General features: G+C 40.6%; 1 protein-coding gene and 2 pseudogenes across 2 annotated transcripts; 2 read left to right on the forward strand and 1 right to left on the reverse strand.

Moving 5' to 3' along the window:
* Positions 1-1,362: 1,362 nt before the first annotated feature.
* LOC139440274 (olfactory receptor 7A5-like) lies at positions 1,363-2,283 on the forward strand (annotated as a pseudogene).
* A 10,984-nt stretch (positions 2,284-13,267) lies between these two features.
* LOC128781571 (eukaryotic translation initiation factor 3 subunit E pseudogene) lies at positions 13,268-14,581 on the reverse strand (annotated as a pseudogene).
* A 1,400-nt stretch (positions 14,582-15,981) lies between these two features.
* LOC112301459 (olfactory receptor 7A10) lies at positions 15,982-22,098 on the forward strand. 2 transcript variants are annotated; one of them, XM_024556906.3, is made up of 2 exons: positions 15,982-16,150; positions 17,961-22,098. In XM_024556906.3, exons 1-2 carry the CDS (start codon positions 16,101-16,103, stop codon positions 18,895-18,897), a joined length of 987 nt encoding a protein of 328 aa, XP_024412674.3. In that variant the 5' UTR covers positions 15,982-16,100; the 3' UTR covers positions 18,898-22,098. The 2 variants fall into 2 exon arrangements, with proteins under 2 accessions (XP_024412674.3, XP_045048388.2); XM_045192453.2 differs by having other exon boundaries at positions 18,029-22,098.
* Positions 22,099-22,370: the final 272 nt, after the last annotated feature.

Raw genomic sequence — 22,370 nt, forward strand, 5'->3', positions numbered from 1 at the left:
ATTTGGAATAGTCAATCCATAAGGTGTTTCCACACCATGTGTTGGTAACTACCTTTGTCTTTTGGACAAATATGTACTTTCTACATTATTATTTTTGCTTCACTTTAAGGGAGTATAGTTAGAGTTGGAAAGCTGCCATTATCCAAACAGTTTTGTTCCTCATGATCTCTCAGAGATCACCTGAGCTTATTATCCATAGATCTTTTTTCCTCCTCATGTCCATTTTATTCTCTTTCCCTCTACATTTATGTTTCTTTAAATACAGTGCATAAACTGGACATGCCAGTACGAAACCCCAAGCTTATTTTTCCATGGGAAGCTTCCCATAGCACTATTGAGGTAGTATGCCTAAATTCTTTTTGGAAAAGATACTTGATCTTGACCGATGAGTTGTATCTAGTCATAGCCTAAATAGTGAGTGAGACAAACATGGAGACCACACCCATGAGGAGACCTGCTGTGTGTGTGCACCCACCTCGTAAACCAAGAGCAGTGTTCAGAGCAGGGCTACCTGGACACATGTATTCCAAGGTGACCAATCACACAGGGGCCAGAACCCCATCAAGAGAAGGGACTGAGGAGGAAATTCTTTTCAGTTCAAAGAATGCTTTTCCAATCGGATGAATAAAGTGCAAGATTTTCATAGTGTACAAAAGGGACTCTCTGTGAGTTCAGGTTTCAACAGCAGCATGCAGGTCCCCTTGTTTCCTAATATCATCTGACACCATCTCTCCTGCCCCTGACACACGGGCTCAGTGTGAGCCTTGATTTTCTAAAACTACCATCTTCCTTAGGGCCTTTGCACTGTCTGTTCCTCCTGCCTGGAAAAGACTTGCTCCCCCTTAGCCTCCCACTTAGTCTTCTTTGAGGTGCCTGTTAACGTGTTGCCTGTTGGAAGTCTTGACAAAAAGAACAACCTCTATCAACTTTCTGCATTTAATGTGATTTACCTTTTATATAACATGTGCTCATTGGTTGTGTTGTATTATTATTTTATTTGATCATATCCTTTGTCTATGATGGTTTCTAGAGACTCTTGTTTTTCTTCAGCCTGGACTCTGAAGAGTAACTGGAACATAGTCTAAAGTCAATATATGAGTATATTCCTCAAATACACAAAATACATCCTTAATTATACAGCAATACACATTGTGATGGAAGAATAGGTTGATGGTACAACAGGAAATTCTAGTGAGGAATGGCATAGGACATGCCTTAACAGGAACCAGATCCTGCACCAATTATGGAAATTGTTTTTGGATCCTAAAATACAAATGTAGCATTTATTTCAGTTACTAATGCTTGTCAGTGTGAAAATTAGTTATTCACTTGCTTCTATTTTGTGGTAGTCACCTGCGCCACATGGAACCAGGCAATGTTACACAAGTTTGAGAATTTCTTCTCCTGGGATTTTCAGAGACACCTGGACTGCAGCCCCTTCTATTTGGGCTCTTCATCTGCATGTACCTGATCACTGTGTTGGGAAACTTGTTCATCAAACTGGCTGTCAGCTGAGACTCCTACTTCCACATGCCCATGTACTACTTCCTCTCCAACCTGTCCCTGGTAGACATCTGTTTAACTTCCACCACTGTCCTGAAGATGCTGGTGAACATCCAGACACACAGCAAAGCCATCACCTATGCAGGCTGCATCACTCAGATGTATTTTATTATGCTCTTTGCAGGGTTGGATGACCTCATCCTGACTGTCATGGCCTATGACAGATATGTGGCCATCTGTCACCCCCTGCACTACATGGCTATCATGAACCCCTGGCACTGTGAGCTGCTGGTTCTGGTGTCTTGGATCGTGAGTGCCCTGTATTCCTTGCTACATTATTTAATGATTTTGGATCTGTCCTTCTGCTCAGACTTGGAAATCCCCCACTTTTTCTGTGAACTCAAACAGGTGGTCCAACTTGCCTGTTTGACACTTTTCCTAATGACCTGGTGATGTACTTTTCAACAGGGCTGCTGAGTGGTGGTCCCCTTACCGCGGTCCTTTATTCTTACTCTAAGTAGTGTCCTCCATATGTGCAATCCAATCAACTCAGGGGAAGTATAAAGCATTTTCCACCTGTGCATCTCACCTCTCAGTTGTCTCCTTGTTTTATGGTACAAGCCTAGGCATGTATCTCAGCTCTACTGGTACCCACAGCTCAAAGTCAACTGCAACAGCTTCAGTGATGTTCACTGTAGTCACACCCATGCTGAACCCCTTTATCTAAGTCTCAGGAAGAAGGACATAAAGAGAAACCTGGAGAGAATCCTTGGCAGGTAGGCTTTTCAAGGGCCAACTGTATGTGGCTGAAGAACTGCCTGTGAATGTTCCAAGCTTCAGAGGAAGAAGTTCTGACACAAGTCACTACAATCTTTGGACCATATGTAATTACAAATTCTCATGAATATCATGGGTTAACATGAATGACTTTAACCTAATTTATTCTCTTATGACATTTATTATTCTAAGTAATATTGTTCTTGTTTTACTGAAAGAGTAGTCATGTATTATACTACTTGTACGTACTAAACTACACTTGGATACTGAGGTCATTTATATAATTTTGTTATAAAGGACCATCTCAGAGGACAGTTTTCACTTCCATGGTCATCACTATTTTCTATAGCATACATTTACCACACTTCTTGATAATATGCACTGGAACATGATAGTAGGTTTCATAGCTGGTCTCCTGGTTTTATACACTTCATTCTGTTATTCAGCTGTGTGTCCAGATGCCTATCATAGCCCCTGGAAAATATTAACTATCAAATCTATGTTTACAAGAAGAGTATTATGAAATATGTTTTAAAAACTGTTTGATCTAATATGTAATAGATGAACTTACATATAATGAAACAAAAATAGCAAGACAATTTATTATTGTACAAAATATTTTTCATGCTGCACATCTACTCACTGATGTGTGGAATATGATGTCTATGCATGAGGGGTGAAAAATTACAGGGAGTGTTTTGTGGTTTTTTTCTGAATTATTTTCCTGTTTCTGCTTGAAAACTTTCAAAGTGTTCCCTACTAATGGGACTCTTCCAATGCTCTAAATGAAATGTCTCCCCTTTTGTAATGTCTCCAAATCCACCCAAGACACAGTGAGTTACTGGTATGAACTTCATACAATATTTATCTCATTTATACTCAGGATGTCTTCAGTCTTTATGATCAAAGGATGAATCACACAGGAGTTAAAATCCTGCCCAGTCACGTGAAAAGGGGTCACCAATGTTCGTGCACAAACGTGCAGGTCATTCCCCCCTGTCCTGACTGCTTGGCAGGGAACAACTGTGAACTCGCTTTTGTGCAGTTATTAGAAATACATCTGAGGAAAAGCAAATTCTGAATGCTATCTTCTATCAGTACAAAAGCTAAAATTAAGAAGTAACAGATTATTAAAATGCCCTCAGTTCTGTTTGCTTTGATAATAGTATCAATTTGCTATTGCTAGAAAACAAGCCATCCCAAAGCCAATGGTTTAATAAAAGTCTTCATTTTATTTATTTATTTTTATTTTTTTATTTTTATTCAGTTACAATTATCTGAATTTTCTAATTGGTTTGTGTAGTAGGGAAGTGTTCTGATGTCTGCTGGTCTCCTCATGAGTCTGTAGTCAGCTATGGGTCAGCCAGGGTGTATCTGCTGACCGTGGCTGGGCTTTTTTTTGTTGTTGTTGTTATTCAATTACAGTTGTATGCCTTTTCTCCCCTTCCTTCCTCCCACCCCAGCTGAACCCACCTCCCTCCCCCACCCCCACCATCCCCCCCGATTTTGTCCATGTGTCCTTTATAATAGTTCCTGCAATCCCCTCTTCCCACTGTCCCCACCCCACTCCCCCCGGCCACTGCTAGACTGTTCCCCCCCTCAATGACTCTGGTTGTATTTTGTTTGCTTTTTTCTTTTGTTCATTATGTTCCAGTTAAAGGTGAGATCATATGGTATTTGTCCCTCACCGCCTGGCTTATTTCACTTAGCATAATGCTCTCCAGTTTCATCCATGCTGTTGCAAAGGGTATAAGCTCCTTCTTTCTCTCTGCTGTGTAGAATTCCATTGTGTAAATATACCATAGTTTTTGGATCCACTCATTTGCTGATGGGCACTTAGGTTGCTTCCAGTACTTGGCTATTGTAAATTGTGCTGCTATGAACATTGGGGTGCATAGGTTCTTTTGGATTGGTGTTTCAGGGTTCTTAGGGTATAATCCCAGCAGCGGAATTGCTGGGTCAAAGGGCCATTCCATTTTTAGTTTTCTGAGCAAATTCCATACTGTTTTCCACATTGGCTGCACCAGTCTGCATTCCCACCAACAGTGCACTAGGGTTCCCTTTTCTCCGCATCCTCTCCAACATTTGTTTGTGGATTTGTTTATGCTGGCCACTCTGACTGGTGTGAGATGGTACCTCATTGTGTTTTTTTTAAATATATTTATTGATTATGCTATTACAGTTGTCCCATTTCCCCCCCCACTCCAATCCATCCTGCCCACCCCCCTCCCTCCCACATTCCCCCCCTATAGTTCATGTCCATAGGTCATACTTATAAGTTCTTTGGCTTCTACATTTCCTACACTATTTTTCACCTATCATCTATGCTACTTATTCTCTGTACATTTCCCCCCCCTCCCCCTCCCACTCCCTTAATGACAACCCTCATCTTCTAGTTGTTTGCCTAGTTTGCTTTCGTTTTTGTTTTATGTGTGGCCGTTAATAACTGTGAGTTTGCTGTCATTTTTACTGTTCCTATTTTTGATCTTCTCTTTCTTAGGTAACTCCCTTTAACATTTCATATAATAAGGGCTTGGTGATGATGAACTTCTTTAACTTGACCTTATCTGAGAAGCACTTGATCTTCCCTTCCATTCTAAGTGAAAGCTTTGCTGGATACAGTAATCTTGGATGTAGGTCCTTGCGTTTAATCTTGGGTAATGTAATTATGGTGTGCCTTGGTGTGTTCCTCCTTGGGTCCAGCTTCTTTGGTAGTCTCTGAGCTTCCTGGACTTCCCGGAAGTCTATTTCCTTTGCCAGATTAGGGAAGTTCTCCTTCATTATTTGTTCAAATAAGTTTTCAATTTTTTGTTCTTCCTCTTCTCCTTCTGGCACCCCTATAATTCGGATGTTGGAACGTTTCAAGGCGTCCGGGAAGTTCCTAAGCCTCTCCTCATTTTTCCAAGTTCTTGTTTCTTCATTCTTTTCTGGTTGGATGTTTGTTTCTTCCTTCTGGTCCACACCATTGATTTGAGTCCCAGTTTCCTTCGCATCACTATTGGTTCCCTGTACATTTTCCTTTGTTTCTCTTAGCATAGGATTCATTTTTTCATCTGTTTTTCAAACAGATTCAAGCTATCTCTTCCTCGCTTAGTTGTATTTTTTCTGGAGCTTTGAAGTGTTCTGTCATTTGGGCCTTTTTTTTTTTTTTTTTGTCTTGGTGCCTCTGTTACTTTAATGGGTGGAGCCTAGGTGTTCACCAGGGCGGGGTAATGCTGCGCTGTGACCTGTACGTGGGGGAGGGGCCGAGTGGGAGCAATGGCGCCCACCTCACTCTCCTCCGGCTTTCAATCTTTCACTCCGCTACCCACAATCAAACTGGGCCCCTCTGGTGCTGGTTCCTGAGTAAGTGGGCCTGTGCACACTCTAGCCCCCTGTGGGTCTCTCCAATGACCTCTCCTGTGAGGCTGGTAGTCTCTCCTGCTGCCGCCCCAACCCCCATGGACGTTTTCAATCAGAGGTTTGAGGCTTTATTTCCCTGAGCTGGAGCCCTGGGTTACGCGGTCTGCTTCGCTGCCCGCCATTCGTCAGGTTTATCTGTGGGCGAATGTGGTGCCGTGGGGTGCTACCCGCTGCTCTGCCTGCCCCACTCTCCGCCACTCTGAGTCCGGCCCTCTGGGTTTATCTGTGCAAATGTGGGGCCGCAGGGTCTGCTAGTGCTCAGACTGCCTGCGCCATTTGTCCCACACTCCGCCAGTCTCAGTCTCGCCACAGCCACGCGAGTCCTCTCTACCCCAGTGCCATCTCCGCCCCTCCTACCAGTCTGGATGAATGTTTATTTTCTATTTCCTTGGTGTTGGTCCCCCTTGCTGTTCGATTCTCTGTCAGTTCTGGTTGTGCGAGGAGGCGCAGTGTGTCTACCTATGCTGCCATCTTGGTTCCCCTCATTGTGGTTTTGATTTGCATCTCTCTGATGGCTAGTGATGCTGAGCATCTTTTCATATGTCTCTGGGCCCTCTGTATGTCTTCCTTGGAGAAGTGTCTGTTCAAGTCCTTTGCCCATTTTTTAATTGGTTTTTTTGTCTTCCTGGAGTGCAGTCGTGAGAGTTCTTTATATATTTTGGAGATCAGGCCCTTGTCTGAGGTATCATTGGCAAATAGGTTTTCCCATACTCTTGGTTCTCTTTGAATTTGGTGATGTTTTCTTTAGCCATGGAGAAGCTTTTTATTTTGATGAGGTCCCATTTGTTTATTCTTTCCTTTATGTCCCTTGCTTTAGGGTATGTGTCTGTGAGGATGTTGCTGCGTGGAATGTCTGAGATTTTCCTGCCAATGTTTTCCTCAAGGACTTTTATGGTGTTACAACTTACATTTAAGTCTTTTATCCATCTTGAGTTTATTTTTGTGTATGGAGTAAGTTGGTGATTGAGTGTCATTTTTTTGCACGTAGGTGTCCAGATCTCCCAACACCATCTGTTGAAGAGGCTGTTTTTGCTCCATTTTATGCTCCTGCCTTCTTTGTCAAATATTAATTGACCGTAAAGACTTGAGTTTATTTCTGGGCTCTGTTTTCTGTTCCATTTGTCTATGTGCCTGTTTTTATGCGTGGCTGGGCTTTTAAATACACTAGTGGCTCAGCTATTGTGGTTGATCTAGGGAGGACTTACCTGGAATAAGTGAGCTGTGTCCACATGTCCCCTCCTCCTCTGGGAGTTCCACCTGGATTGTTTACTTGGCTGAGACAGCATTCCGAGTGAGAACTGCCAAAATTACGAGGAATGGTAAAGCATACTCTCATTTCCACAATATGTACCTGCCAAAACAAAAAAATTACTAAGTCCATCCCTGTCTCAAAGATGGAGAAATAAATCCTCCTCTGGATGCGAGGAGCTTCACAGTCACATTGCCAGAGACTGGAAGCAGACAGAGAGTTGGGGCCAACTCTTCAAATAGTCTACCTAGCACTTGTGTAAATTTCAATTCAGTCATGTTTTATTTGTGCATCCCCCACTTCAAACTGAATGATCTTAGAGAAAAAAGTGAGAGTAAAAGTATGTTTATTGAGCAGATGTGGAATTCTACTGTAAAGGGTCAAACAGCTCTGCATATGAACACCACCACCCTTGCCCACTGCCTCTAGCTTGCCATTTTGATGCTAAGAAGAAATAAAAATTTCCCTCCAGATTTCTCCAGTCCAGGGTTTCTTGGATAACAAAGCTAGGGGGCTCTTCCTTTCCTTGAACCATCTCTTTGGGCTTCCTCATGTAGACAGTGCTTTTCTTTTTATTGGCCTGCTCTTCACATATTCATAATGATTCCCAATCTGATACTTGTATTTGCTGTGGATGGTGTGCCTGATGGACAGAGGTGGCATTTGAAATGCAGATACAACAGAGAATGGAATATGAAAGAAGATGGGGTGTTGCTGCATAAGTTCCACTGTGAATACCCTGAATGTGAAGGTTGAGGAGAGAAGAGAATCTCTGGAGACTGCAAGGTACCCAGCAGGGTGGGCAGTAAGTGATGTCACAAGTGCCCATCCATGCCAGGTTCCTTTCTGGTGGAGGGCAGGTTCTGTGACCGATATGTATTTACTTATGCAGAGAAAAATCTCAAATGTTTCATTCGTTCTTGCTAAGGCATTTTGGGGGTCTATATTACTAATTATCTTCTGGAACTCTTCTAATTTCTCAAGGCTCTTTTTAAAAAAAGTCCTCACCCTAGGATATGTTTATTGATTTTCCAGAGAGAGGAAGGAGGGGAGGGAGAGAGACAAACATCAATGTGACAGAGAAACATTGATTGGTTGCTTCCCTACATGCCCCAACCAGGATCAGACCCTTAACTTAGTATGTGCTCTACTGGGAATTGAACCAGACCCTTTTGGTGTTCGGGACAATGCTCCAACCAACTGAGCCATTTGTGTGCACCAATTATCAAAAATACAGATACACTTATTACAGCAGATGTGTTGAGTTTGGAACGGCACTAATATTAAAGGGATGTTCTGCCACCATAAAGACCTCAATAAATTAAACCTTTATTTATTTGCACATCACAGGTGCAGAGTTAGGGAGGGAGTGCAGGGCTACTCTGATAGTCTCGTGAAATTGTTAAAGAAATAATCTTCCACTCCATGAACATGGTAAATGCTTTTATTTGTTTGTGTCTTCCTTAATTTCTTTCTTCAGTGATATGTGGTTTTCTGAGTACCAGTCTTTTACCTCCTTGGTTAGGTTTATCCCTAGATACTTTATGTTTATTGTTGCTATATAAAATGGGAATTTTTTCCAGATCTCTGTTTCTGATATTTTATTGTTGGTGTACAAAAATGCCTTTGATTGTTGGATATTGACAGACATTTCTCCAAGGAGGACATACAGAGGGACCAGAGACATATGAAAAGATGCTCAACATCACTAGCCATCAGAGAGATGCAAATTAAAACCACAGTGAGATTCCACTTCATACCAGTCAGAATGGTGTTCATAAACAAATCAATAAACAACAAGTGCTGGAGAGGATGTGGAAAAAAGGGAACCCTAGTGTGCTGTTGGTGGGAGTGCAGACTGGTACAGCCACTGTGGAAAATAGTATGGATTTTCATCAGAACTAAAAATGGAACTACCCTTTGATGTGGCAATTCCACTGCTGGGATTATATCCTAAGAGCCTGAAACACCAATCCATAAGAACCTATGCCCCGTAATGTTCATAGCCAAACAATTTGCTATAGTCAAGTACTGGAAGCAACCTAAGTGCCCATCAGCAAATGAATGGATCAAAGAACTATGGTACATTTACATGATGGAATGCTATGCAGCAGAGAAAAAGGATCTCCTACTCTTTCAACAGCACATATGGAACTGGAGAGCATTATGGTAAGTGAGATAGCCCAGGCAGTGAAGGAAAAATATGATATGATTTCACCTGTAAATATAACCTAATCAACAAAACAAACAAGCAAGAAAAATATAACCAGAACATTGAAATTAAGGACAATCTGACAGTAACCAGATGGGAGGTGGGAGGAGATAATGGGGGGGAAGGAGGGAAGGGGTTTCTGGAACATCTATAAACATCACATGGGCAAAACCAAGGGGGTGTGTGGGATTAGGGCTTGGGGGGTGTGGATAGCCAGGACAGTGGGGGAAAAATGCCACCAAGTGTACATGCACAGCAATAAGTTTTTTTTTAATGGGCATATAAGCCAACAAAAAGAAAAAAATTAAAATTAGGAACAACAAAAATAGAAATAGTCTTATTTTTTACGCACCATGATTCCCATTGTGACTCCTCAAGCCACAGAAACCCTTAAATGCTTCCACTCAGTGCTCTCAGGTGTACTCTACCAATCGCAGATTATGAGAAAACACAGGTTTGTCTTCCAGAGGTCTCATGAGTGCTTCCACCATCCTGCCCTTTCTTGGGGCTATAGAACAGGAACCCCACAACAAATGCTGTATTCCCAAGTCTGCAGGGAGATTCTGGGTTACCACAGTGGCTTCCTTCTCCCATCTGTTTTTCTGGCATTGACCTCCATCCTGGGGCATCCCTCCCCTCATTTCACTGCTCCTCATTTCCCACCAGGTAGGACCTATCTGTTTCCCTCACTCAACTGCCTGGTTTTGCAGCCTCTGCAAATATTTATTAAGCAATTACTTTACAGTAAGAACTAAAATACATTCTGTGGAGGAAGAAAATAGTAAGATTTGTTCCTTCCTTTAAGCTCACTATCTAATCTTGGGTAAAGTCCGATAAATAAATAAATGCAAAACTGTCATTACAAGTGTTACTGTAATGTTGTTATAAGTATCCCCAAATAGTCAAATCCTCCTGCAGGTCCTTGAAGGCCTCCTATACCAGCCTACAGTAGCCTTGAAACTTGAGGGACAAGTGGAGGTACATTCCAGGTGCAGAAGGAAATGAGCACACACCAAAAAATTCTACAGAAAAGTAAGTGGGCATTACAATGAAGTGTTAAGGTGTAGTTAGGAGATGAAAAATAGCTGCTGGTACATGATGAGCAATGAGGGGCAGAGGATAAAAACTGAACCATGAGTCTAGCTATATTGGCAGCCACCAGATAATAAAGAGTCTTACATTCTGGCTACACAACTGTTGACTAATTCTAAAATTAGTGGAGAGTCAGTGCAGGGTTTATGGCACTGGCATCCAGAATCAGTCTCACCCTATAGAAAGCTCATCCTAGATGAAGTTTTTACCTTCATGTGATGAACATATTATACAAAAGTCATAGATCAAAATGATGAAGTGCATATACTTTGATGGCAATAGGCAAATTTGTAGAGGAAAAGAGGTTACCAGAGGATGAGATCAGAGAAAATGAGGGATAATTGCTCTATAGATACAGGATTTCAGTTTGGGATGATGAAAATCTAAGGTGGTGATGGTTGGACATTGTGAATGTACTTAATGCCACTAAATTCACTAAAATGGGAAATATTATTGTGAGTTGATATTTTCTTGCACCTTGTTGAGTATTTTTAATACTGCTATCCTAATTTCTCTGTCATTTTTAGCACATATTTCCATGTGTTCAAGTTTGCTTTCTGGAGACTTTTATTTTCTTCCTAAGCCTCCTCATTACCGTGTTTATTCAGGCTATTTGATGGGTTCCTCCTGTGTGGGGAACTGTTCCAAGCATGGGAAATGTGGCTCAGCCCCCACTTGGAGAAGCCAGTGGGGAGCAAGGTTGGTGGACAGGAACCATGTCCATGGACAGATTCTCCAGTGGGAAATCAGGCCTGCATTGTACCTTGACTCCTATGAGACTTGCTCTTGCTAAAACTCCCTCACCCTGAGGCAGTAAACGTTTACTGAGTATCTTTATCTTCCTAAAATCTGAGCTAGACCTTCAAGATATGGAGTATAACCGGTTTTGACCATTTCTCCCTTTACATTGCAAATATCCTTCTTTGATGTATTTAGTGACATCATCTCCTTTGTTGTCTGTAAAAGATAACCACCCAAAACAAACCTATGCATAGTACATGAGGACCATCTTTGACATCAGGGGCTTAGAAAAATACTAAAAGACTGTCAAGGCAAGGGTCAGGGCACTCTCCTCTTGAGAGAGTGGCTGTGCTGTCCCTTTTTCTCCACAGCACTCAGTAGTCCGTGTATATTTGTGTACTGCAGCCACAACATCAGATCCTGTGGGCTGGGACCCGTGTCACTTCTGTGTCTAGACAGCTCTGTATGTGTGGAACGTCTCTAGCAGATTCCTAGGAAGTGGTCCTGCCATTATTTTCTAGGACGTGGCACTGAGTCTACAGATTTTGAGGTCTATGAAATCTCAGAATTGACCCCAGTAGCTGATCTCATTGTAGCAGCAGTGCTCGGGGGTGGGGTTTTCTGGGTAACCGGACCGACTTTATTGTTTTGCCCTATTGTTATAGGTGAACTTGGACCTCCGTGGGGCCCCCGCAGACCCCAACTAGGGGTCAGTGACAGAATGCATTCTTTTCTCAGAGGAAAAGTGATCCTACAGTACCCGTTTTTGGCTATGCAGATAAAGTACTCCACAACCTGACACCAAGGGTGCCAGAAGGTGAGTTTTGGAAGTCCACAGGACAGCAAGATTTAATGGCTCTTTTCTTGGTCTGGAATGCCAACTGCCTGAAAGCTGCAGCCAAGACCCTGTGCTGTATCCTTTTCCAGGTCCATCATATATTCTTGCCTCCCCATTTCTTCCCCATGGCCCATCCTTAAATGTTTCAATGTGCTTGTGTCTGAGGCATACATGTACGTTGAGTAGGGAATCCTTTGTCAAATTATAGCTGTTCAAATTGTTGACATTTCCGGGGAGACACCAAGGGGATCTCTCACACTGCTATTTCTCTGACATCACTCCCCTTTACCCATCTTTAAAGCCACCAGTGTAGCATTTCTAATCCTTGCTCTGATACCAACTCTGTCTTCTTCCTTCCTCTTCTACCTTCAGAGAACCATGGTGATTACATTAGCCTCACCTATGTAGTTATTGCCAATTGTACCTTTAAAATTTACTTTTAGATACAGTTAACATACAACATTATATTAGTTTCAGGTATATAACATAGGAATTCAATATTTATATACCTTACAAAGTGATGGCTACAACAGTCAAGTAACCACATGTCACCATACATAGTTATTACAATATTATCCACTCTATTGCCTATCCTGTACTTCACATCCCCATGACTTACCTTATAACTGGATGTTTATACTTACTATTCCCCTTTGTGTTATTCCCCCATCCCACACCCTCCCTCTCTAGTAACCATCAGTTCATTCTCTGTATCTATCAAATTGCTTCTGCTTCATTGTACTTATTTTCTCTTTTAGATTGCACTTTGCATTGTCCCACATATAAGAGATACCTTCTACCATTTCTCACTGTGAATCAGCTACCTCAGCTGTAGATCCTACTCCAATGCATGCACTGCTATGCTTTTTTCCTTCTAGGTAATTTATTGAAGTATAATTGTATAATATAATGGGGACATGATTCAAATATACAATGTGATGAATAAAAGTCATAAAACTTAAAGTCCATACCTGACATTTCTAGTTGTGTATAAGTCAAGAAAGTGCACAATAAACTTTTTTAATGAAACAGCCAATTTTATTCAAATTCTCCAAAATTTATACTCAATATGTTGTTTCTAAAATGTATGTCACCATTTATATAATGGTTTTATTATTTCATTTTTCCTTTACAGTCTTTTTTTTATATTTTTATTGTTATTCAATTACAGTTGTATGCCTTTTCTCCCCATCCCTCCACCCCACCCCAGCTGAACCCACCTCCCTCCCCCACCTCCACCCTCCCCCTTGGTTTTGTCCATGTGTCCTTTATAGTAGTTCCTGTAATCCCCTCTTCCCACTGTCCCCGCGCCCCCCCCCCGCCCCCCCGCCCTGGCTATTGTTAGATTGTTCTTAACTTCAATGTCTCTGGTTATATTTTGTTTGCTTTTTTCTGCTATTGATTTTGTTGTTGTTTTTTGTTGTTGTTTTTTTGGTCTTGTCTTCATAGTTCTTCAGTAGAAGGCAGAGTCTTGAGTTGCCCAGTTAGGAGCCTCTGACCCAATATTTTGATTAAGTTTCTTCTCAATATTCATGGCCAACAGCTGCCTTCTAAATGAAAGGCTTTGGCCTTTTCAATCACTTGCTGATAGGGTGAGACTGCATTGTTACACATAATCACATGACCTAATTTAGAATCAATTTTGGCATCCAGTCTTGTATTTCTAATCAAATTTACACTCCACCTTTCAGCTTCTTCTGGAGTCATGTTAATGGTGATACACTGTTGGACGCAACAAAAAGTCTCAAAATGTAGAGACGAGCATTTTCAATAAAATCCTCAATACAAGCCACCAAGAAGTCATTCACAAGCACACATTTACAAACCCTCAGCTTTTTCTGAGCTCCATCAAACCCAAAGTTAACATATAAACATTCAACAAACTCTGTAATTGGGTCTTTCTATGTGTGAGACTCCTGTTGAATAACTTTAACTAGATCTTTTAGCACCTGCTGGCATTTTTGGACATCTTTGTTTGTTATGACTGCTGTAGTTAAATAGCAAAGAACATGTGGACACATTGAATTGCATTAAGATACTGTGGCTGGTAAAGGAAGAGATCAATAATATTATCATGCCCTTTGGGGTGGTTGAAGAAAACAAACAAACCAGTGAATGAGCCGTGTTCACTGCTGAAGAGACTGGAGTGGAGAACTCACAGAATTATTATCGATGGTCTCTTTTAACCAGGTAAGGTCTTCCGTGGCTGCATCCCAATTCTGCATTAAGATTTCAGAGGCCAGTTTCCCCAGAGTGAACTCAAAGCATTTCTATCCATTGCTGGAACCAATACTCTAAAGAAGTAGAGCTATTCTTCTGCTCCAGAATAATTTCTACATTCATACTGGAATTTTGCATACCTGTAGAGTGTGTCTAAATATTCTTGCCTAAAACCATGCTTGTCTGACAGGCAGTCAGACAGCATCCAACCATTCCTGCCTGACTGCATTTGCCTTATAGTTTCTGGATCTTCAAGCATCTTCACAGTTGGTTCTGTTTCTGCCTGAAGCTGTTTCAGCTGTGCAACAACTGTGGTTCTTTTTTCTCTCAAAGCATGAGGAGTATCATCAGAATAAAGGTTTTTGTATACATCCATAGCAAAGTCTACCATGTTGGTATCACTAAGAAGATCCAATTTTCCTTGTAATAATTCCTTTTCTTTATATGACTCCTTTATGGAAAGAAACTCAAACAATGGAAAGACTAGATGCCAATCCAAAAAGTGCGGGATGCAAGTAATCAGGTCATACTTCACCATGTTGCCAAGGAAGAGCCCCAAGAACGTTTAACGGCTTCTCAATGTAGTGGTTAAACCTGAGCCCCAATTTCCTTATTTCTGAAGGTAAAGTAGGATAGCAAACAAAACTTGAGATGAATGTTGGAAGAAATAAATGAGATCTGGATGTTTTCTTGACTCCAAATAAACTGTTCAGGATAAAGTTGCATGTGTGTGTATAAATTTATTTATGTACTTTCATATTTCAAATAAACACACATATATGTACTCAAACATAGACCCATATATAGTCTCATATTTGAAAGGACACTTAAGAGATAGTTGAAAAGGATAAAAAAGAAAAGAATGAATATAAAATTTAATATAATAAAATTTTACTATAAAATTAAAAGATGGAGAAATATAGACACAAAGATTTAAAGTAAATGCTACATATAAATTTAAATGAATCTTTTTCTTATATTAATATTTCAAAAGCATAAAATTTGAAGTACATTGACACTTCGGCAGGAAGAAATTCTCTATGAGCCAGAGAGACTGCAAATCTACAGAATGATTTTACGTGTCTTCCACTTAAGGGGAACACAGTGCAAAATGCCTTTACCCAGGGGAGGCTAAATGAATGAAATGAGACACTTTATCTCAATTTGCCTAACAAATTCCATTTGATAAGTATCTGTTTTCAATTATTAAGGCTAATGTAGAAGTACCACACCAGTGATTTATAAACAAACACATTCAATCTCTTATAGTACCTGAGGTCTCAAGGGGCTGAAGTCAAGATATTTGCAGAGGTAACTTTCTTCAGGAGGCTACAGGGAAGAATCTATTTACTTTTCTGTTCCAAGCTTAGATTATAGTGGGAAAAAAATCTAACTGTATTTCCTATAAGCAAAAAATGTATCATAATGAGGGACTAAATGACAACTCTTCTGATATGAGTTTGAAATTCCAAATTGCTTTGGTCAACGTGTCATGAAGCCCAGTGTGTAACACTCAAGGTTTAATTCATGGCATTTAGTTGTCCCCCTTTTTCAAAAGAAAAATAGCAATTTTCTGTGGACATGAAGGGCCGCATCACTACCACAAGTCAATACTTAGGTATTTGAGTTTTCTAATCCAGACTGGATCCTCAGTCTTAAATTTGGAAAAGTTTTAAGTGAGGGTTTGGATAAAGTGCTGGGAGGTTAGTCTTCTTGAAGCCTCAGTCTTTATAAGGAGGAACTAGTAAGAACAGCATTCATTGGACTTCCAAGCTGGTCTTTTGGGAACACAGAATCTCCAGGAATAAAGTCCCTTCTGTCCAGGCCCAGAGGGAAATCATGCAATTAGAGTTTGGAAGAACAAGATGGAAATGCACACAATGAGCAGACATACGGAGCTGTAAATACCTCCTCATCTCCAGCCTATCAGTGTGTGTGACCATGTGTTGGATGGTACCTAGTTGTTGCTTTTGGAACCGTAAGTTTGTCTAGGAGACCTATACTGGCACCCTCTCTGCTGTCTTATCTGAGCAGAGAGCTTTAGCCTCCATTGTCATCGATCCAGGATGCTAGACTTTCCTTACCTGGGATGTCGTCTTTCGGAGCTATGGAGCAGGTGAGGCCAAGTGTGCAGTAGATGCTCCAGGAAAGGGTTAGAGAGAGCCAAAGCCAAGCACATTCACCTGAGGTCTCTTGACAGCCATCAGCCTATGGTGTTTGCTTGGCTGATTAACTAGTTCATGATTTGTTTGGGATGCTAAAAAGAGAAGTGAACATTGAAATCAGCAATACATGGATCATTGCTCACTACTCACTGATAGACACCCAATCAAGGTGGCAATGGGAGGCACAAAGTATTTCAAGTGAAAGTAGAACAGGTACAGTGAGTTTTGCAACTAAAGAGAGTAGGAAATAGAGTAGTAGCTGTGGGGAGCTGTGCAGTAAAGTGAGGGCAGTTGTTTATTTTTATCATGGGGCATATTCAACACTGTTTCCATATTGATGAGGCAGATCCATATTCAATATACATCTTGCAAATATTACCTTGCAACAGTGGTCATGAGATGAACATTCCACAGTATCTTCTTTTACTCTGGGTATTCAATTAGCATGAAAGATAATGTGTTTGGTAAGTAAAAAGAGGTATGCTGAATAGCTTGACTTTGCCATTACTTCATGACCTGTGATCCGATACCCTTGTGGGTTAGTTATTCATTTGTTTCCTCTATTGGAAATTGTCTGCAAATTCCAGACATTTGTAGAGTGCGGTCAGTATGATTTGATTCCTGTTTTTTATTGCATTCTTCTAAACAAGGATTTGGAGGGTTTTTTTCCCCCACCAACTTTGTTGTTGTCATTGAATCCTTTTATGTACATATATGTGGAGAATTGTGGGTATTTATGAACTGTGTGGGCTCAATTCTATCCCTCAGTCACATTGTATTCTCTCCATTGCTTTCTTATATTTTACTTTTCTTACTGAAAAAAAATACAGCTGTTACTTTTATATTCTTCACTTGTGAATCCTTGCTATAAACAAAAAATGAAAGTGAATGTTCTTCTGTGTACTTAGCACTAATAAGTCACCTACCCACATACTGCCACTTGTCCACGTTTCCTTCATTCTGTATTGCTCCTTTGCCTTCTGTGGTCAGCTCCATTTTCAAAATGGGCATCTTCTTCTACCGTTCTGGAAGGCACTCTTTTTATTTTCTTATTTCTATTTATTTATTTGTATTTTCACACAGTAGTTTCAGTGTACATTGGTGAATTCAGCAAAGGCATAACACACAATATCAATGTATGTTGAAGAGAGGTATCCAATTAAAAGGCATCTAAGATACTAAGTCATTTTCTTTTATGACACCAGGTCTTTTAGAAATTTGTGATTATTTCAAAAATATTGGAACTACTACAATATGAACATAAATGTGTCATATGGCTAAGCAATTTCTCTGTTAATTGCAAATCCAAAAGAAAATACTGCATGAGTATTATCAACTTTCTCCATTTAATGTGATTTACCTTTTTTACAACATGTGCTCCATTGGTTATGTTGTATTATTATTTTTATTGGATCTTGTTCTTTGTCCATGATGGTTTCTACAGACTCTTGTTTTTCATCAGCCTGTACTCTGAAAAGTGCCTGAAACATTGTCTAAAGTCAGTATACGAGTATATTCCTCAAATGCTTGAACTGCATCCTAAATTAAACAGCAATATACATTGTATTTAAAGATTGGGTTGATGGTAGAAAAAGAAATTCTAATGAGCAATGACACAGGACATGCCTTAAAAACAAACAGATTCTACACCAAATATGGAAATTATTGTTTGGATTCTAAAATATAAATGTAGCATTTTCTTCAGTTACTAATGCCTGCTAATGTGAAAATTAGTTATCATTGGCTTCTATTTTGTGGTAGTCACCTGCGCCACATGGAACCAGGCAATATCACACAAGTTTCAGAATTTCTTCTCCTGGGATTTTCAGAGACACCTGGACTGCAGCCCCTTCTATTTGGGCTCTTCCTCTGCATGTACCTGATCACTGTGTTGGGAAACCTGCTCATCATCCTGGCCGTCAGCTCAGACTCCCACCTCCACACGCCCATGTACTTCTTCCTCTCTAACCTGTCTCTGGTAGACATCTGTTTCACCTCCACCACTGTCCCAAAGATGCTGGTGAACATCCAGACACACAGCAAAGCCATCACCTATGCAGGCTGCATCACCCAGATGTATTTTTTCATTCTCTTTGCAGGGTTGGATGACTTCATTCTTACTGTGATGGCTTATGACAGATATGTGGCCATCTGTCACCCCCTGCACTATATGGTCATCATGAACTCCCAGCTCTGTGGACTGCTGGTTCTGGTGTTCTGGATCTTGACTGCCCTGTATTCCTTGTTACATTGCTTAATGGTGTTGAGGCTGTCCTTCTGCTCAGACTTGGAAGTCCCCCACTTTTTCTGTGAACTCAAACAGGTGGTCCAACTCGCCTGTTCTGACACTTTTCCTAATGACCTGGTGATGTACTTTTCAGCAGGGCTGCTGGCTGGTGGTCCCCTCGCTGGGATCCTTTATTCTTACTCTAAGATAGTGTCATCCATATGTGCAATCCCATCAGCTCAGGGGAAGTATAAAGCATTTTCCACTTGTGCCTCTCACCTCTCAGTTGTCTCCTTATTTTATGGTACAAGCCTAGGCGTGTATCTCGGCTCTACTGGTACCCACAGCTCCCAGTCAACTGCAACAGCTTCAGTGATGTACACTGTGGTTACACCCATGCTGAACCCCTTCATCTACAGTCTCAGGAACAAGGACATAAAGAGGGCTCTGGAGAGATTTCTTGCCAGGTAGGCTTCTCAAGGGCCAATTGTAGAAGGCTGGAGAAGTGCCCATGAATGTTCAAATCTTCAGAGCAAGAAGTTCTGACACAAGTCAATACAATCTTTGGACCATACATAACTAGAAATTCTCATGTATCTCATGGGTTAACATGAACTACGTTAGAATAATTTATTCTTTTGTGACATATATCATTACAAGTAATGTTTCTGTCATTTTGCTGAAATAGTTCTCATGAATTATCCTACTTGTATGTACTGAAGTACACTTGTATACTGAGGTCATTTACATAATTTTGTTGTAAAACAGCATCTCAGATGACAGTTTTCACTTGCATGGTTATCACTATTTTCTGTAACACTACCTTACCTCACTTCATAATAATGTAGACTTGAACATGCTGGTCTCCTGGTTTTATGTACTTCATTCTGTTTTTCTGCTGTGTGTCCACATGCCTACCATACCCCCTGGAAAAAACTGACTATCAAATCCATATATCCAGAATAGTCTAGTATGAAATATACATTTTAGTAAATAGTTTCATCTAATATGTAACAGATGATCTTACATATAATGAAACAAAAATAGCCAGACATGTAATTGTTACACAAAGTATTTTTCATGGTGCACATCTACTCCCTGAGGTCTAGAATATGATGTTCATGTGTGGGGGGTGAACAATGACATGGAGTGTTTTGTGTTTTTTTCTGAATTATTTTCCTGTTTCTGCTTGAAAACTTTCAATGTGTTCCCTACAAATGGGACTCCTTCTAGTGCTCTAAATGAAATGTCTCCTCCTTTTAATGTTTCCAAATCCACCAAATGTACAGTGAGTTGCTAGTATGAACATCATACAACATATATCTCGTTTATGCTCAGGATGTCTTCAGTCTTTATGATCAAAGAATGAATGACGCAGGAGTTAAAGTCCTGCCCAGTGATGTGAAAAGGGGTCACCAATTTTCCTGCACAAAAGTGCAGGTCATTCCACCCTGTCCTGACTACCTGGAAGGGAGCCTCAGTGGACTCACGTTTATGCAGTTATCTGAAATACATCTCAGTAAAAGCAGGATTGTGGATGCTGTCCTCCAGCATCAGTGCTAAATCTAAAAGCAAGTAGCAGATTGTTATAATTGCTTTAAGTTCTGTTTGCTTTGATTATAATACATTTTGTTATTGCCATATAACCAGCCATCCCAAATAGGAACAGTTTAATATAATTCCTTTATTTTCTAAAGGGTTTGTAGAGTGGGGAGTGGTTCTGATCCTGCTTATCTCCTCATGAGTCTGTAGTCAGGTATGGGTCAGCTGGGGTGTGTCTGGTTACCTTGCCTGGGCTTTGCAATATATTAGGGGCTCAGGTTCTGGGACTGATCTAGAGAGGCCTTGGGTAGGATAAGTGGGCTGTGTGTGAATGTCCCCTCCTCTGGAAGGCCCACCTGCTATGTTCACACAGCTGAGCCAGCATCTGAGTGTGAGCAGCCAAAATGACAAGACATGCTTAAGCACACTGTCACTTCCACCATGTTTATTGGCCAAAACAAATAAAAATTCATAGTCCATCCCAGTTTCAAAGGTGGAGAAATAGACTCTGCCTTTGTATGGGATGAGCTTCATATTCACAAGGCCAAAGACTGTAAACAGACAAAGAATTGGGGCCAACTCTGTGAACAGTCTAGCTCTTGTGTAAATTTCAATTCAATCATGTTTTATTTCTGCATCCCCCACCTCAAGCTGAATGATCTTAGAGAAAAAAGTGAGAGTGAAAATATGTTTAATGAGCAGATGTGGAATTCTTCTGTAGAGGGTCAAACAGCTCCCCATGTGAACACCACCACACCTGCCCCTGGCCTCCAGCTTGCCATTTCTAAGCTGAAAAATAAGAAAACTTTCTGTCCAGATTTCTCGAGTCCAGGGACTTAACTCTTGGATTAACAGAGCTAGGGAGCTCTTCCTTTCCTTGTACCGTCTCTTCCCATTCCCTCGTGTAGGCAGTGGTTTCCTTTTTATTGCCTGCTCTCACATATTCATAATGATCCCCAATCTGGTACTTGTATTTGCTGGGGGTGGGATGCCTGATGGAAAGAACTGGAATTTAAAATGCAGATACAAGAGAGAATGGAATTTGAAAGATGAGGGGTCGTTGCTGCATAAGTTCCACTGTGAATACCCTGAATGTGAAGGTTGACAGGAGGTGAGAATCTCTGGAGACCACAAGGTACCCAGGAGGCAGGGCAGTAAGTGATGTCACAAGTGCCCATCCATGCCAGGTTCCTTTCTGGTGGAGGGCAGGTTCTGTGACCACTAAGTATTTTCTTATGCAGAGAAAAAATCCGTAAATTTTTCATTTGGTCTTCCTATGTCATTTTTGGCGTGTATTTTAATAATCATCTTCAGGATTCTTCTTATTTATCAAGGCTTTTTTTTTTTAAAAAGTCCTCACCCTAGGGTATGTTTATTAATTTTCCAGAGAGAGGAAGGAGGGAAGAGAGACAAACATCAATGTGACAGAGAACCATTGATTGGTGGCTTCCCTATGTACCCCAATCAGGATCAGGCTCTTAACCTAGTATGTGTTTTACTGGGAATTGAACCAGAATCTTTTGGTGTTCAGGACAATGCTCCAACTCACTGAGCCATTTCTGTGCAGCAATTACAAAAACACAGATACAGATATTACAACGGTGTGTTGAGTTTGGGATGGCACTTAGCTTAAAGGGATGTTCTGCCACAATAAAGGCACACAACTGTAATTGAATAACAATAAAAAGTAAAAAATAAATAAATAAATAAAAAGACTTCAATAAATTAAACCTTTATTTATTTGCAAATCACAGGTGTAGAGTTAGGGAGGGAGTTCAGGGCTACTCTGACAGACTCATGAAATTGTTAAAGAAAGGGTCTTTTTTTATGGACCATGATTCCTTGTGCGCGTGTTTTGTTCTTCTGGTCAAAGAATAGCTGCTCTACCTCCAAAACTCAATCTGTGAGCCACACAGGAAATCTGGGAGGAATTAAGAGGGGAGTATTGTAGAGTATGAGAAGGGGTTATTAATGTCTTTGAAGTGCAACATACTCATGGAAAATTATCATATCACATGTTCAATGAACTTTCATAAGCCTAATATAATCCTTGTAATCATAATTCAGAGCAAAAAATAGAACATGTCCAGCCACACAGTAGCTTCCTGGTGCCTAATTCCAGTCACCTCTTCTCCCCACTCTCCATATTTCTGACAGCATAGATTACTTCTTGCTCCTTTGAACTTCATATAAACAGAATGTTGCAATGTGTATTTTCATGCCTGACACAGTTTGAACAATGTTATGCTTGCATTGCTTAATATTATGTCAGTTTGTATATTCATATTTTTAATTAAAAATATTGTTTAAATTAAAAAGTATAGGATTGCCAAAAGTTCCACCTAACAGACTTCCATGACGTGTCTTTGGCCAAAATGCTGTCACATAATGTGGCAGGCAGA

This window comes from Desmodus rotundus, chromosome 9 (assembly GCF_022682495.2).
Source record: "Desmodus rotundus isolate HL8 chromosome 9, HLdesRot8A.1, whole genome shotgun sequence".
Taxonomy (NCBI): Eukaryota; Metazoa; Chordata; class Mammalia; order Chiroptera; family Phyllostomidae; genus Desmodus; species Desmodus rotundus.

Excerpts from the sequence above, each read along its gene's own strand:
- LOC112301459 (XM_024556906.3), top strand. The coding sequence starts at position 16,101 with ATGCTAGACTTTCCTTACCTGGGATGTCGTCTTTCGGAGCTATGGAGC. Across the intron at positions 16,151-17,960 it reads CTTTCGGAGCTATGGAGCAG|TCACCTGCGCCACATGGAAC; the intron begins GTGAGGCCAAGT and ends ATTTTGTGGTAG.